Source organism: Pyrus communis, chromosome 6, assembly GCF_963583255.1.
Source record: "Pyrus communis chromosome 6, drPyrComm1.1, whole genome shotgun sequence".
In the NCBI taxonomy this organism is placed as follows: Eukaryota; Viridiplantae; Streptophyta; class Magnoliopsida; order Rosales; family Rosaceae; genus Pyrus; species Pyrus communis.
The window spans coordinates 21,365,125-21,378,815 of record NC_084808.1 but is presented as its reverse complement, the minus strand read 5'-3'; the positions used below and the strand labels follow the sequence as shown (position 1 = coordinate 21,378,815).

General features: G+C 37.9%; 1 protein-coding gene across 1 annotated transcript; it reads right to left on the bottom strand.

The window, feature by feature from the left end:
• Nucleotides 1-5,358: 5,358 nt before the first annotated feature.
• On the bottom strand, nt 5,359-7,227 carry LOC137736483 (MATH domain and coiled-coil domain-containing protein At3g58340-like). The gene is made up of 3 exons (XM_068475747.1): nt 6,942-7,227; nt 5,721-5,884; nt 5,359-5,651 (listed from the first exon to the last, which is right to left on the bottom strand). The coding sequence occupies exons 1-3, from the start codon at nt 7,199-7,201 to the stop codon at nt 5,497-5,499; spliced, it is 579 nt and encodes a 192-aa protein (XP_068331848.1). The 5' UTR covers nt 7,202-7,227; the 3' UTR covers nt 5,359-5,496.
• Between the last annotated feature and the right edge of the window lie 6,464 nt (nt 7,228-13,691).

Sequence of the window (13,691 nt, the reverse complement as noted above, 5' to 3'; positions counted from 1 at the left end):
GAGCCAGGAAAACCCTAACTGGTATCATATGATACCACCATTGATTCCCAGCTGTACTGAGCCGTTCAGCACATCGTCTAGAAAAAAACAACCCACTGCTCCCGTAGCATTGGGCCTCTGATCAGCGATTGACTGCTGTGCCGTTGCTGCCCCTCCGAACAAATCACAGCGAGCGACCTGTTTCCCTTGTCGTTACCGTTCTCAACCAAGCAGCAAGCAACCTTGCGTTGTTGTTGTCCAAGAAACTGTGACGTCAGTTCCACCGTTCCCCAGTCTGTAGGTCCCGTCGGTTTTTTTTACTTTTTCCCATCCACATCACTGAAGCAATCTTTTCCATCTATGGCAGAGAAAAGTAACGAGAAATCTGTTGTCCCTATTACGGTGGACTCGGACAACTCGAACTTTAACATCGGTATGCTACTTGATGAGAAGAACTATGATTTATGGGCTCTTCTCATCCAAACTCATATCGCTGGAAGAAAAAGAATGGGATATCTTTATGGGTTTATCAAGGCTCCAGATGAAAACGATCCCAGGTACGATGATTGGTTCTCTGAAGATCAAAAAAAATAAAAAGTTGGCTACTGTCATCCATGAAATCGAAGATTATGAAACAATATATCGTTTACCCATAGCAAAAGAGATTTGGTATTCTCATAAGACAGCCTATTTTGATGAGAACGATGAAGTCAGAATTTACACTCTAAGTCAGAAGGCATCATGCCTTCGTCAGAATGGTCGTTCCTTGGCTACATATTTTGGGGAATTAACCAAAATTTTCCAAGAATTGGATCACTGTAATAGAGTGGCTATGGAGTGTGCAAATGACATCAAGGCTTACAAAATTTCAACTGAGCGGCAGAGAGTTTACCTCTTTCTTGGAGGACTAGATAATGATTTTGATCAAGTGCGTGGAGAAGTATTGCGCAAGGATCCCCCTCTTGGGCTCCAAGCATCTTTTGCATATATTCGTTGTGAAGACGAAAAGCTGATATGAAGACTGAAGTGGACAAGGTTGAACCTTCGGCTATGGCAGCAAAGGCATGTGGGCCACCAAACAGGTCAGACAGAACTGAGGGTGAGAATCGGTCAGGGTCTAACCGACCCAACCAAGCAAACCGAGACCGTCATCTCAGAAAATGTCCAATTGTGGTATGACGGGGCACTCCAAGAGCCGCTGTTTCGAGTTGACTGGATATCCCGAGAATTGGGATAAAACCCGCGATCCCCGCTACAACAAACCTCGTGCATCTGTCGTCGAATCTAAAAGTGAATCGGATTGTCTGGCTGACAAGGCATCGGCTCTAATTGCTACGGCATGTAACGATGGTAAGTCTCTAAATTATAATTTGTTGTCTGTTACACAAATAACCCTTGCCTTACATTGTTTGGTTATTTTTTGGCCTTATTTTTGTGTTTTCAAGGACATCCGAACGAGGAAGACGACTGGTTATGGTATTAGACGAGGAAAGCTATACTACTTGGAGTTGACAACAAACAGTACTGGATTGTTAACTCAAGCTCTTTTAGTTGATACATCTCAGGTAGAGACTAATAAAATGTCAGACGTTTGGATGTGGCATCATCGTCTTGGGCACGCTTCATCTGGTTACCTGCATAAGTTATTTCCTTGTTTGTTTGTTAAGAATGATGTTTCTCAATTTAAATGCGATGTTTGTGAATTGGCCAACAACCATAGAACCTCTTTTCCTCCTAATTTGAATAAAAGTTTTATTCCTTTTATGATTGTGCATTATGATGTGTGGGGTCCATCTAAAATTGGTACTTTTGGTGGTGCTCACTGGTTTGTTACGTTTATTGATGACTGTACACGAATGACTTGGGTTAGTTTGTTAAAATCTAAACGTGAAGTTAATTCGGCCTTTCAAAAGTTTCAACATATGGTTATTGTGCAATATGAATATTTAGGTTCTTTGCAGTGACAATAGAGGTGAATACATCAATGCGGAACTTCACGCATTCCTTGACAAACATGGTGTTATTCATCAAACTACGTGCCCTTACACTCCTTAACAAAATGGAGTTGTTGAGTGAAAGAATCGACACTTGCTAGAGGTAGTTCATGCCTCTCTTTTAGCGGCACACCTTCCCCTGCATTATTGGGGAGAAGTCCTGACTTCGGCAACATATCTTATCAATCGTCTCCCATCTCGCACCATCGACTTCCAAACGCCTTTGTTGGCCCTCATGTCTAAAACTTGTTGCCCACCCGTCTCTAATCTATCTCTCCGTGTATTGGGATGTGTAACATTTGCCCACCTCCACCCACCTCAAAGACAGAGTAAGCTTGACCCTCGCATTGTCCTTTATGTATTTTTGGGATATGCCACCGTTCAAAAGGGTTACTGTTGTTATCACTCTCAAACCAAGAAAATGTTTATCACGATGGATGTAGTTTTTCATGAACATGATATGTATTATAGTTCATCTGGGTCCTTATTTTGGGAGAAATGCTAGATGAAGAAGTTCGGACCCTTGATTATGCTAGCCTGATTAGAGTTGACATGCAACAGGCCACAGTAGCTGAGAAGCCCATGGAATTTGGGCCTCATGATGGTCAATAGCTTCCTGAAGAGCCCTCAGAATTTGGGCCTCATGATGGTCAATAGCTTCCTGAGGAGCCCACAGAATTTGGGCCCTATGACTTACTCGCATCTTCTGGGCTTCAGGAAAATCCCACGCCCACGTTCTCTGGGCTTCAGAACCAGCAGGACCAACCTGTTGTCTCTGGACAGCTAGAATGGGGCACGAATCAATAGCAGGCCATGGAATATGGACCTATGACTCAAAAGAATGGCACAGATCAGTCTCACACTCACTCATCTCCAGTTAATACCCATAACCAATCACATTCCAACTCTACCTATTCATCATCTTCTAGAGCGTATTAACCGAGGTATACCTAAACCAACTTATAAGGCTGATCTAAATTAAACACTAATATCATGTGAGTGAACCAAAAATAGATTCAGGGGTCAAATATCCATTGAATAATTATATGCTACCTGTCACCTGTCGGAATCAAATAAGTCATTTGTTCATCAATTATCTACTGTATCTATTCCTAATAACGTGCATGAGGCCTTAGCAGATGTTCACTGGAAAGAAACAATGAGCGAGGAATTGAGATCGTTGAAGAAGAATGCTACTTAGGAAGTGACAGACTTGCCAGCTGGAAAGAAACATGTGGGATACAAGTGAGTCTATACAATGAAATACAAAACAGACGGAACAGTTGACCGTTTTAAAGCAAGGTTAGTGGCAAAAAGGTATACACAAAAGTATGGGATTGACTACACTGATATGTTTGCACCGGTGGCTAAAATCAACATTGTCCGACTTTTATTATCCTTAGTAGCAAACTTAGATTGGCCGTTGCAACAATTTGACGTAAAGAATGCCTTCTTACATCGAGATTTGACCGAGTAGATCTATATGGAACTCCCACTAGGGAGTAACATTCTTGATAGACATAGACAAAAGGTGTGTAGGCTCAGGAAATCATTGTATGGGTTGAAGCAGTCTCTGAGAGCATGGTTTGGTAGGTTTACCAAGTTGATGAGAGCATTTGGATATAAGTAGAGTAATTGTGACCACACGTTGTTCTTGAAACATTGGATTGGGAAGCTTACACCACTCATTGTATATGTGGATGATATGATAGTTACTGATAACGACCTTGATGAGCGTGCAACATTGCAGAAGTATTTAGCTACAGAATTCAAGATTAAGGATCTGGGGTCTCTAAAATATTTTCTTGGGATTGAGATGTCGAGGCGTGAGTCAGGAATTTTTCTATCAAAGAGAAAATATATTATTGATCTATTGAAAGAAACCAGTATGTTTGCATGCAAACCTGTGACTACTCCGATGGTAGAAGGAATGAAGCTAAGTATTGATCCTAACCATACCAGTTGATAAGGGAAGATATCAAAGACTAGTGGGAAGATTAATGTATTTGGCACACACTAGGCCAAATCTTGCACATGCCTTAAGTGTAGTTAGTCAGTACATGCATGATCCAGGAGAACAACATATAAGTGCTGTTATGAGGATATTGAGTTATTTGAAAGGAAGTTCGGGAAAAGGTATTTTGGTCAAGAAGAATGGTCATTTCAGAATTGAAGGTTATATGGATGTTGACTAGGCTGGTTCAACGGATGATAGGTGCCCTACATTCGGTTATTTTACCTTTGTTGGTGGAAATTTGGTCACATGGAGAAGCAAGAAGCAAAATGTAGTAGCAAGGTCAAGTGCGAAAGCGGAATATAGAAGTATGGCGCTTGGTATTTGTGAGATTTTATGGCTTAAGTTTCTATTACAAGATTTGGGTGTTAAACAGAGTCAGCTGATGAGATTGTTTTGTGACAATAAGGCTGCTCATGATATTGCTCACAATCCGGTGCAACATGACAGAACCAAGCATGTAGAGGTTGACAGGTTCTTTATTAAAGAAAAGATAGAAGGGAAAATAGTTGAAATCCCTCCAATCAGAACGGAAGATCAAGTAGCAGACATTCTCACCAAAGCAGTCTCAAGTGAAAAGTTTTCTAAGTTTGCAGACAAGTTGGGCATGTGTAATATATATGCACCAACTTGAAGGAGAGTGTTGACTTGTATATAATTTCCTACAATTTAGGATTCCTTAGTTAGGGTGATTCCTTGTAATATGGGATTGTAATTATTGTATTTATCCTTTCCCTTTTATGTCAGCTCTAGGATTGTATTTTATACCTCACATTGGGAATAAAAAATACAATTTCAACGCATTCTCTTCTAAAACCACCCTTAATTTAAAAGTGCTTCCGCAATCCCATGGACGGTGACCTCTGCCTCCACTATGCAAGTATCCTTCACCACCAGAAACCCCTTGCTTGCCTGATTGAAAGTGTCCAGTTTAAGGAACGTAGACCAACCCCAATCCGGAATAAAGCACTAAACTAGTGATCATCTACACAGAAGAAATAAACCCACATGTTATATGGCATTATATACAATTAAACACTCAGCGTACTAGGCCGATCTTTTACCTTCTTTAAACTGATGCATGCGTTCTTGATCATTGATAGACACTCTCCATTACCTGTTCTTCTTTCTTTACCAACAAAGACCGTCCTCTCCAAACACACAGTGATCATCTACAAAGGTTGCCCATTTATTAGTCTTAACTGACCTCACACGACGAGATGAAATGTTAAAAAATGTGCATGCCAAGGGCTCAATATGTTTAACGATAACATGCTTAAAAAGAAGAAAAGCGGCCTTCCAATTCGCAAAAGTCACAAAATTCAGCCAAAATTAATTAAAAACATCAAAATACCCTTCAATCAGAAGTCATTTGGTGAACAAGGATTTTAGCACTACGGTATTCCCACTTCTAAACAGTGCTTTTACAACATCATGAACAGTGACAAGGCCTTTAGTCCTTTGAATCGTAACATTTTTTTAGCAACAGCCAAAACATACGACTGCCAACTACAGTGCAGTTACAATTCCATGAACAGTGACCTCTGCTTCCACTATGCAAGTATCCTTCACCAAAAACCCATTGCCTGCCTGATTCAAAGTGTCCAGCGAAATGAACTTAGGCCAGCCCCAAGTCAGATTTGAGGTACAGAACCAGTTGTGACCTACACATAATACACGCCGATGTTATGAAGGATGCATGCAATAAAACACTGAAATAGGACAATCTTTACCTATTATGCTCTCTTGTCTGGCATGCATTTGATCTACAATGCTCAGGGAAAACACTGCAAATACTTTGGAACCAGCACGTTTTTTCGGATCATCCAATTCCAAGTAAAGAGATATGTGAGTACCCTTTCCAGGGTTATTTCCCTTGGGATAGAGATTTATCTTCCTGCAACATTAGGAAGGATACGATGATTTTTTTATTACATGTCTTTCGTTATTTGGGATGGGATCCAGTTCACCTCACATCTTTGGGATTGAATTAAAAGAGCAAACTCCTACATGGGAAGCTAAATTTCAGCTAGTTTTACAGTGATCCCCTTCTTTTCATGTATTTTTGTTATGAGGGGTTAGGTTTATGTCCCTCCTAACTAGGTGTAACTTCTTTTTTCGTTATTAATAAAATTCCCCTCATACCGTCGAGGTTTTCCCAAAAAAATTATAAAAAATAAAAATCAAGTTTTACACTGATCGACCACATCTAGTGCGAAAGTTATGTAGTTAAAATAGCATATATAGTTTGAAACTCAAAGTTCATCCTTTCGTTTATCATTGCAGGTAAAACAAGATGAGTGACAAGAGATTATACGGTGAATTAGGGCATGTTTGGTATCCTATTTGAAATTTTTTATCATTTATCAAAACATTTCTTGAAAACAATTTTCTTTAAGACTTAAAAACTTGATTGGTTTTCGATTTAAAATTTTTAAATATTACGACTTAAACTAGACAAAGATCTAAAAGGAAGGGGTCGCACGAGAGGGAGAAAGATGAGAGAGGAGGAAAGAATGTAAGAGATGATTGAACAAAAGAGAAAAAAGAGAGAGGATCAAACGAGATAGAGAGGAAGAGGAGTGAGAGAAATAACTGAGAGAATGAAGAGAGCGGATTAGAGAAGAGATGAAAAAGGTTAAAAAAAAAAGGTGAGAGAAAGAAGAAGAGAGAAAGAGATAGATTTGGAGTGAGAGGGGAGGAGGGAGAGAAAAGAAAGGAGTGAGTTTAAGTTTAAAAACTCACTTTTTATGTTTTTAGAGAATAGATTATTTTTGAGTTAGTTTTGAGTTTAGTTTCTTAAAATAGTTATACCAAACAAGTTTTTAAGACATAAAACTTGAAAATTGTTTTTGAGTTTAAAAAGTTGGATTCAAGTAGAGTACCAAATAGATCCTTAAAAATTTAAAATTCTCTTATCAAGGGTATTAATATAAAGGGCCTAGCAGAGATACCATTTCCGTTCTCCAGCAGTGAATGGTTCTGATTTGCAGCACTCAGTACCTAACTTCGAAAAGTTCTCAACCTTCCAAACATGCTTGCACTTAACAGCATCCTTGATCTTCGAGATTGACTCTCCTTTGCCAGCTCTTCTTTCTTTACAAACAAAGACCTCAGCTCCAATCACACAATTATCATCAATGACATATCCGTTGGAAGGATTGGTAAATGATGTAAGAGTGATAAGCTTATCAAATCCCGAATAACGCATCATCGCATGGAAACATTTTTCCTTTTTATTGGCATCTATGGAATACACAAGGTAACAAATAATGATCAGAAAATGAGCAGCGAGCATTGCAATTTTCAAACAAGAAAATTTTCCGGTCTATGAATATGAACACTTGATGAGAATTAACTTTTGAAGTAGGTAATATGTACCTTGAAGAACCAGGAACATGCCTTTATTATGATCAAGCAAAAAGAACCTGAAATCAACATATACTTCATATCCAGTCTGAAGTGAATCAGCTCCAACCATTTCCAAGTAAACAGAGATGTGGTCTTCCACATTTTTCTTCTTGTTTCCATTCGGGTAGAGCACTAGTTTCCTGAGAGCAAACATACAGTATGGCTAACATTTTATTTTTACCAGTTTACATGCACAGCACAAGATATACGAAACACATTATTGCATTACAAAAAAGAAAATGTCATAGAACTAATGTCAGATAGTGAGAGACAAACATAAGCTCGGAGAAGATGATATTAAACTCAAACTTTAGCAGATGATATAATGAGGGATTTACCATTTGTATCCTCCAGCTTCAAATTCTCCCGACTCATATTCGTCCGCTGAAGTTTTGGTTAGCACTGAAAACGACCGGATTTTTAGAGCATAATGAGTTGGAGGTGAATCTGAAAATGATGTCGAAAACCCTGAAACAAAAAATAGTGTTAATGCAAGCACATATTGTTTAGACTAAAACCGGTAACATAAAGCAGATAAAGTATTTAACCATTTTGTTGGAAGAGATAACAAGCCATGGCAATAAAATTGAAATTGGTTAACAAACTGTTAAGGCTAAACAATTATCTTTTGCGTCAAGAGGGGCTTACCTATATATAATGTCATTAGATAAGGAATTCAATGTGAGATTTTTCAGTGTCCGGAATACAGGATGGTACGCCACATGTCATAATGCACTTGAAAAAAAAAAGAAAAAAAAAAAACTTTCCACCAATTGTATACTGACATGTAGCGTATTATCCCGTGTTCCGGGCAAATTGAAAAATCTTTATATGCATCGAGCTTCCTGCACATTGGACGAAATATGTCTTTTCATCTCTGTACTGTACTAAGTTTAATAAACTCAATGTGCAATCTCTTTATTTTCCAATTCATTAAAAAAAAAAAAATTAATGAAAAGGGTTTGAAAATTGAGTTTTAACGATAAAGGCAAAATAAAGGGTAAAGTGAATAGTACCTAGATTGACTTTTAAGTGTAAAAATATGATTTTTTGTTAAAGTGAACAATACTGAGAGTTTTGTGTTAAAATTCCCTAATAAAAAAAGCAACTACTCAATGGCTTCATACATTGTGCCATTGTGGATACCGTTGATTTGGTAAAATTTGAAAGTGAAAAGATTGTATAAATGAATACGCGTACACTTTAATCTTCAAACCATACAAAGGTCTTTCTTCAAGTTCCCACACAAATCAGTTCTTCTTCCCAAGCACAATGAGGCAATATTCATGTCCATTAAAATGAAAATTTGAAACTCTGAATTATCTACACGGCTTGAACCCAAGGCACTGAACTAGTTATAATCTAGGCACTGCTTTACGATGATAGAAGAATACGAAAAGGTTCTCCGTTACAGCTGTTGCGATAATAGATTTAGGCACAGCTTTGCAGCTCTATTGAGAAATATTGGAAGCCAATTTCAACTTTTTCTTTTTTGCTTTAACTTTTTACTTTTGCTTTGCTGTCAACTTTTTCTTTTTATTTTTCTTCTTTTTTCTTTCATTCATACTTCTCACTTTAATGAAGGGGTCCACACACCTCTTTTTACTTCTCTCACATCTTTTTAATTTTCAGTCGTCGGATCAGATGAATTGAAAAAGATCAAGAGACAAAAATTAAAAAGGGGTGTGAGAATAGCACGCCCCTTAATGAAAAGGTAGGAGAACTTAATACCTAAGTTCAGATATTATTAAAGTTGTCACGCTCGTATCCCAAGATATGACAAAAAATAGTTCAACAACATAGGATCTTCTCGTTTTACCTTGCTGCTGCATCTAACCTTAGGGTTAGATTGCCTACATATCCTGTGAATGGATCAAGCCAATCGTAGTTCATCATTTTGTTAAGCTCTAAAAATCTTTTATTTGCAATGACTTCCAAAAACTCTCACAGCATTATCTAGCATGAAAATATAGAGTTCCAAATAACACACAGTTTTACAATCAACGACAAATAACATTTCAATACCATTCAAGTTGCGCACGATTTTCGCCTATGTGTTCGTGCAATCGAGCTCTATTCGAAAATACTAATAGTCATCCCGAAGGCACTACAGATTTTTAACAACTAATTATGAGAAGTTGAACTTTGTAACTCTAAAATTAATGAACATTAAATTGAATTTCTGGAAATGCAAAATATGAAGTATTTGAGTAGTCAAACACGGGGATAGGATTTCACATGCTCCCCCATAAAGAAATTTCATCCTTGAAATTTTCAGTACCTTTCACACTTCAAACTGTTCCTAGAATTATTTAACATCAAGTTCGATAATACATGTCATTATATGCTTGGATCCCGAGACATGACCAAAAACAAACCAATAGTTCAATTGCGTATGAACTTTTCATTTATTTTGTGGCTACGCCTAACCTTAAGGTTAGAATGCCTACTTGCCCTGTGAAGGGATCAAGCTAATCGTACTTTGCTGGAGTTTGAATGTGGACGAAAATCGGTGAAAACTATCGTTGAAGCCAAGGGTGGCCAAAATAGTCGTCGCTTCGCCATAATCGCTTTGATTGCTAGTCTGATGTTTAGGTTTTGTAGCCCAGACCCAAGTGAGTGTCTTGGTGGTGGGTGATGTATGGGTGGTTGAAGATGGAAGATCATCAGTCAGGAAGCTTGAGAAAAAATGACGACGTCAAACTGCCACGAACTGAAACCAAACAAAACAAAGGTTGGTGGATTGTGATCGTGAGAGGGAGACGAACATAATAGTGGTGGTAGCGACAATTTTGGTCGTCGGATCTGTCGGAAACAGTGCCTGAAAAGCTGCCCAGTGACCGGGTCATATGAAACCCTATCCTTATTTTTTTTTTACGTATTTTGTAATTTTATCGAACACATGAAATTACCAAATTACCCTTGAAGCATGAACGTTGACTTTACGTTTCAAACCGTCAAACGTTTTTTGGATATTTCACATTTCTTCTTTAGTGGCCTTAAATTGTGAGTCAATGAGACCTACTTTGGATCCTTGTCCCTTGTTTATTACCCTTTGGCAAAAACAATTTGTTTCTTATCAACAGAGTTCCAACTCCCTGGACTTTCAAATCATGTCTCATGTCATCCGACACTTGCTCCTTCAAACTCGCACATTACTAATCAAACTCTTGGGCTTCTTACTCGAAATCTACTGATACAGGTTTGACTTAGAAGTGAACCGACAATACTCAACGTGGATCGGGCACAAAAGTAAAGCCAATTTCTCGAAGAGAAAACAATAGTGGGACATGGATAGCTCGGAGAGAGGTAAGATGTCCATAGGATTTCTGACTAATAGCATCAGCTATGACATTTGCTTGACCAAGATGATACTCAAAAGTGCAATCAAAATCACTGATGAGTTCCATCCACCTCTTCTGTCTCAAGCTCAACCCCCTTCCAGGTGAAAACACACTACCACTTCTTTGGTCAAAAATGATGCAACACTTCTTGCTATAGAGAAAACGTCACCAGATTTTATAGCAAGGGAAATTGTTACCAGCTCTAGGTCATGAATGAGATAATTCTTTTTGTGAGGTTAGAGATGTCCAAGAGTATAGGCGATGACTTTCTCATGCTACATCAGAATATAACCCCAAACGTGACAAGGATGCGAAACATGAGACTTTAAAACTCACCACCAACATCAAGAAAAGCAGGGACGGGAGCATGAGCAAGATAATGTTCCAAACTCCACAAAGTTCCGTTCCCAGCTTTCATCCCACATAAATTTCTACAAAGAAATGGTGTCATTAGGTTTTCAAGTAAGACGGTAACCATTGGCTCAAGGTCGTAGATATGATGGTTCACTTCATGCGGTTCCAACCATCAAGAGGCACACGCGTTACTCGGTCATGCTACATCAGCGTACAGCCAAACATTCAATAAAACATCATCGTAGAATTTGAAATTTATCGATGTCATCAAACAATGGAAGAACAATGATCAAGTGAGACAATACTTCAGTTGTCAAAAACTTCGTTCACCTTCAACATCTCAAACAAAATTAACATGTTTCTTAGCCAAAAAAGAAATAGTGCTATACTCAAAGAATCGTTAAAAACTACCGATAAAATTTGACAAGACCAAAGATATTTCGTAACATAAAACTCCGTTATAACTCCAAATTTGAATCCATTCATGCCCATGCGTTCATGGTGATGAGTACAATAAGAATAAACTAAGAAAATTAGTCATACACATTACGTTGAGATGGTCAATGAAAGTCAACGTTTATGCCTCAAGGGCAATTTGGTAATTTCATACGTTCGATACAATAAAATACGACAAATTTAGGACAGTGTATCACAGGTCGAACGTGGGTAGAGGGAGCCATTTTTATATAGCATTCCAAATGATGAAACTGCCTCTACCTTTGCTTGCTTATTTTTCCTTCATTACAACTCTGATTCATGCACAATTTTCGTCCACACGTTCGTGGATCGAACTCTATTCGAAAGTTTTAAGAGTGAACCAAAAGGTCTACGGATTTTTAATGACTAATTACAAAAAACCAAGCTTTGTAACTCTAAAATTAACAAAAATTAAATCAAATTCCCAAAAATACAAAATACAAAAAATTTGGACAGTGAAATCCAGGGACCAGGACGAGATTTCACACTTCTCTTCAACTATGGAAGGCAGTCAAGGAGATGTATGGAAACCAAAATACTTCTGCTCGAGTCTTCTAACTCAAGAGGATATTGCTGCACTTCAACAGGAAAGTAAGTTTTGCTCTGCTTAAAAGGGCTAAAGAAGATAAGATCTTGTAGTTATTGGCTAGTCTAAACTCAGACTATGAAGATCTTCACATTGATATTGTCACGCCCCAATCCCGACATACATCCAGAATTGACACGTGACGTAACCAAAAATCCGTATCCATCAAACACTGCCTCCGGAATATGGGCAAAACACAACTCAATAATCGAATCGCATAGAAATTTTTCGTATGCCTTATGGCTGCATCTAACCTCCCCGTTAGATTGCCTACGTACCCTAAGTAGGGATCAAGCCATTCGTAGTTCGTCATGCACAATAATTGACATATATCACAGTCCGATTAAGTCGAAAGGCATAACATTTCTCAATCAATCAATAGAACTTGACAAGCATGAAATTACTCGACTCAGGGTTACATAACAAACCCACCTGAAAATCATGATTTCCCCTTCATCTATGTATAGGTCATTATGTCGCAACATGAAACCGCAATTCACAACATATATCATTTCAAAGAACCAACAAAGCACAATACCATTCTCTAGCCACATTTATCAACTAGTCTAATCATAACAATAACAATGATATCCAACATAACAATCCCACATGACAATTAACATTTCCACTTCATCCATCACATAAATCATCACGTTTCCCACATAAAATCGCATTTCATAGCGTGTAACATATTTAAGAATTAACAAAGTACATATTATTCTATAGAAATATTAATCAACTAAAATACTCATAATAACCACACTCCTATCCAACGTCATTCCACAATCCCGTCAATTGATAATGCCAAAAATCACATCATCAATAACACATACAACACGTCGAAACATGTGGGCTAGAGCAACACAATTCGGTTGAATACTACATTTTTGGAAAAGGGGATTTTGGACCACCTAACTGACCAAGGCACCAAAGGGGATTCCAGACCATCACTCAACGGAATCCAAGCAGAACTCAGTTCCAGACCACCCAACAGAATTGAACGAAAGTCCAAGAAGCATAACAATGGCTTGAAGGAACAAGACATGATTCAAGTTACTTAATTCACGAAAACTCAACGAAACGAAGCAATATTGAGCACAAATCCACATCACAATGGGTTATCGATCAATTACTAGACCTCACATCTCCCAAGCAATTCAATATGCATTTCAATCACATGTCACAACCATTTCCAATACACAAGTCAAATCACATTTCACTTCATCATACCAATCACTATGCTTCCAACATTATATCTCAATACATAGCTTGTAACATATCAAGGAATCACGAAGCACAATATTAATATTTAATTACGTTAATCAATCAGTGAGATAACATATCATTTCACAAATTTAATTAAAGAACTCTACATAATTCCCAACTTGGGTTATGAATAATAACATGGTAATTCTAATTTATTTTCACAATATATATTGTGGGTAATTCCGATCTACTCGAATTTAGGATTCTAAGATCACCTTACAGAATGAACAAGAGCAAGGATTCCGGACCACTCAACGGAACCAAAA

Bases quoted from the DNA above. Each gene is read 5' to 3' on its own strand.
- LOC137736483 (XM_068475747.1), bottom strand. From the start codon at position 7,201: ATGATGCGTTATTCGGGATTTGATAAGCTTATCACTCTTACATCATTT. The intron at 5,885-6,941 runs GTATCTCTGCTA...CTAATGTTGCAG, and splicing joins ACTGCTGGAGAACGGAAATG to GAAGATAAATCTCTATCCCA. The intron at 5,652-5,720 runs GTAAAGATTGTC...TATTATGTGTAG, and splicing joins CAGACAAGAGAGCATAATAG to GTCACAACTGGTTCTGTACC.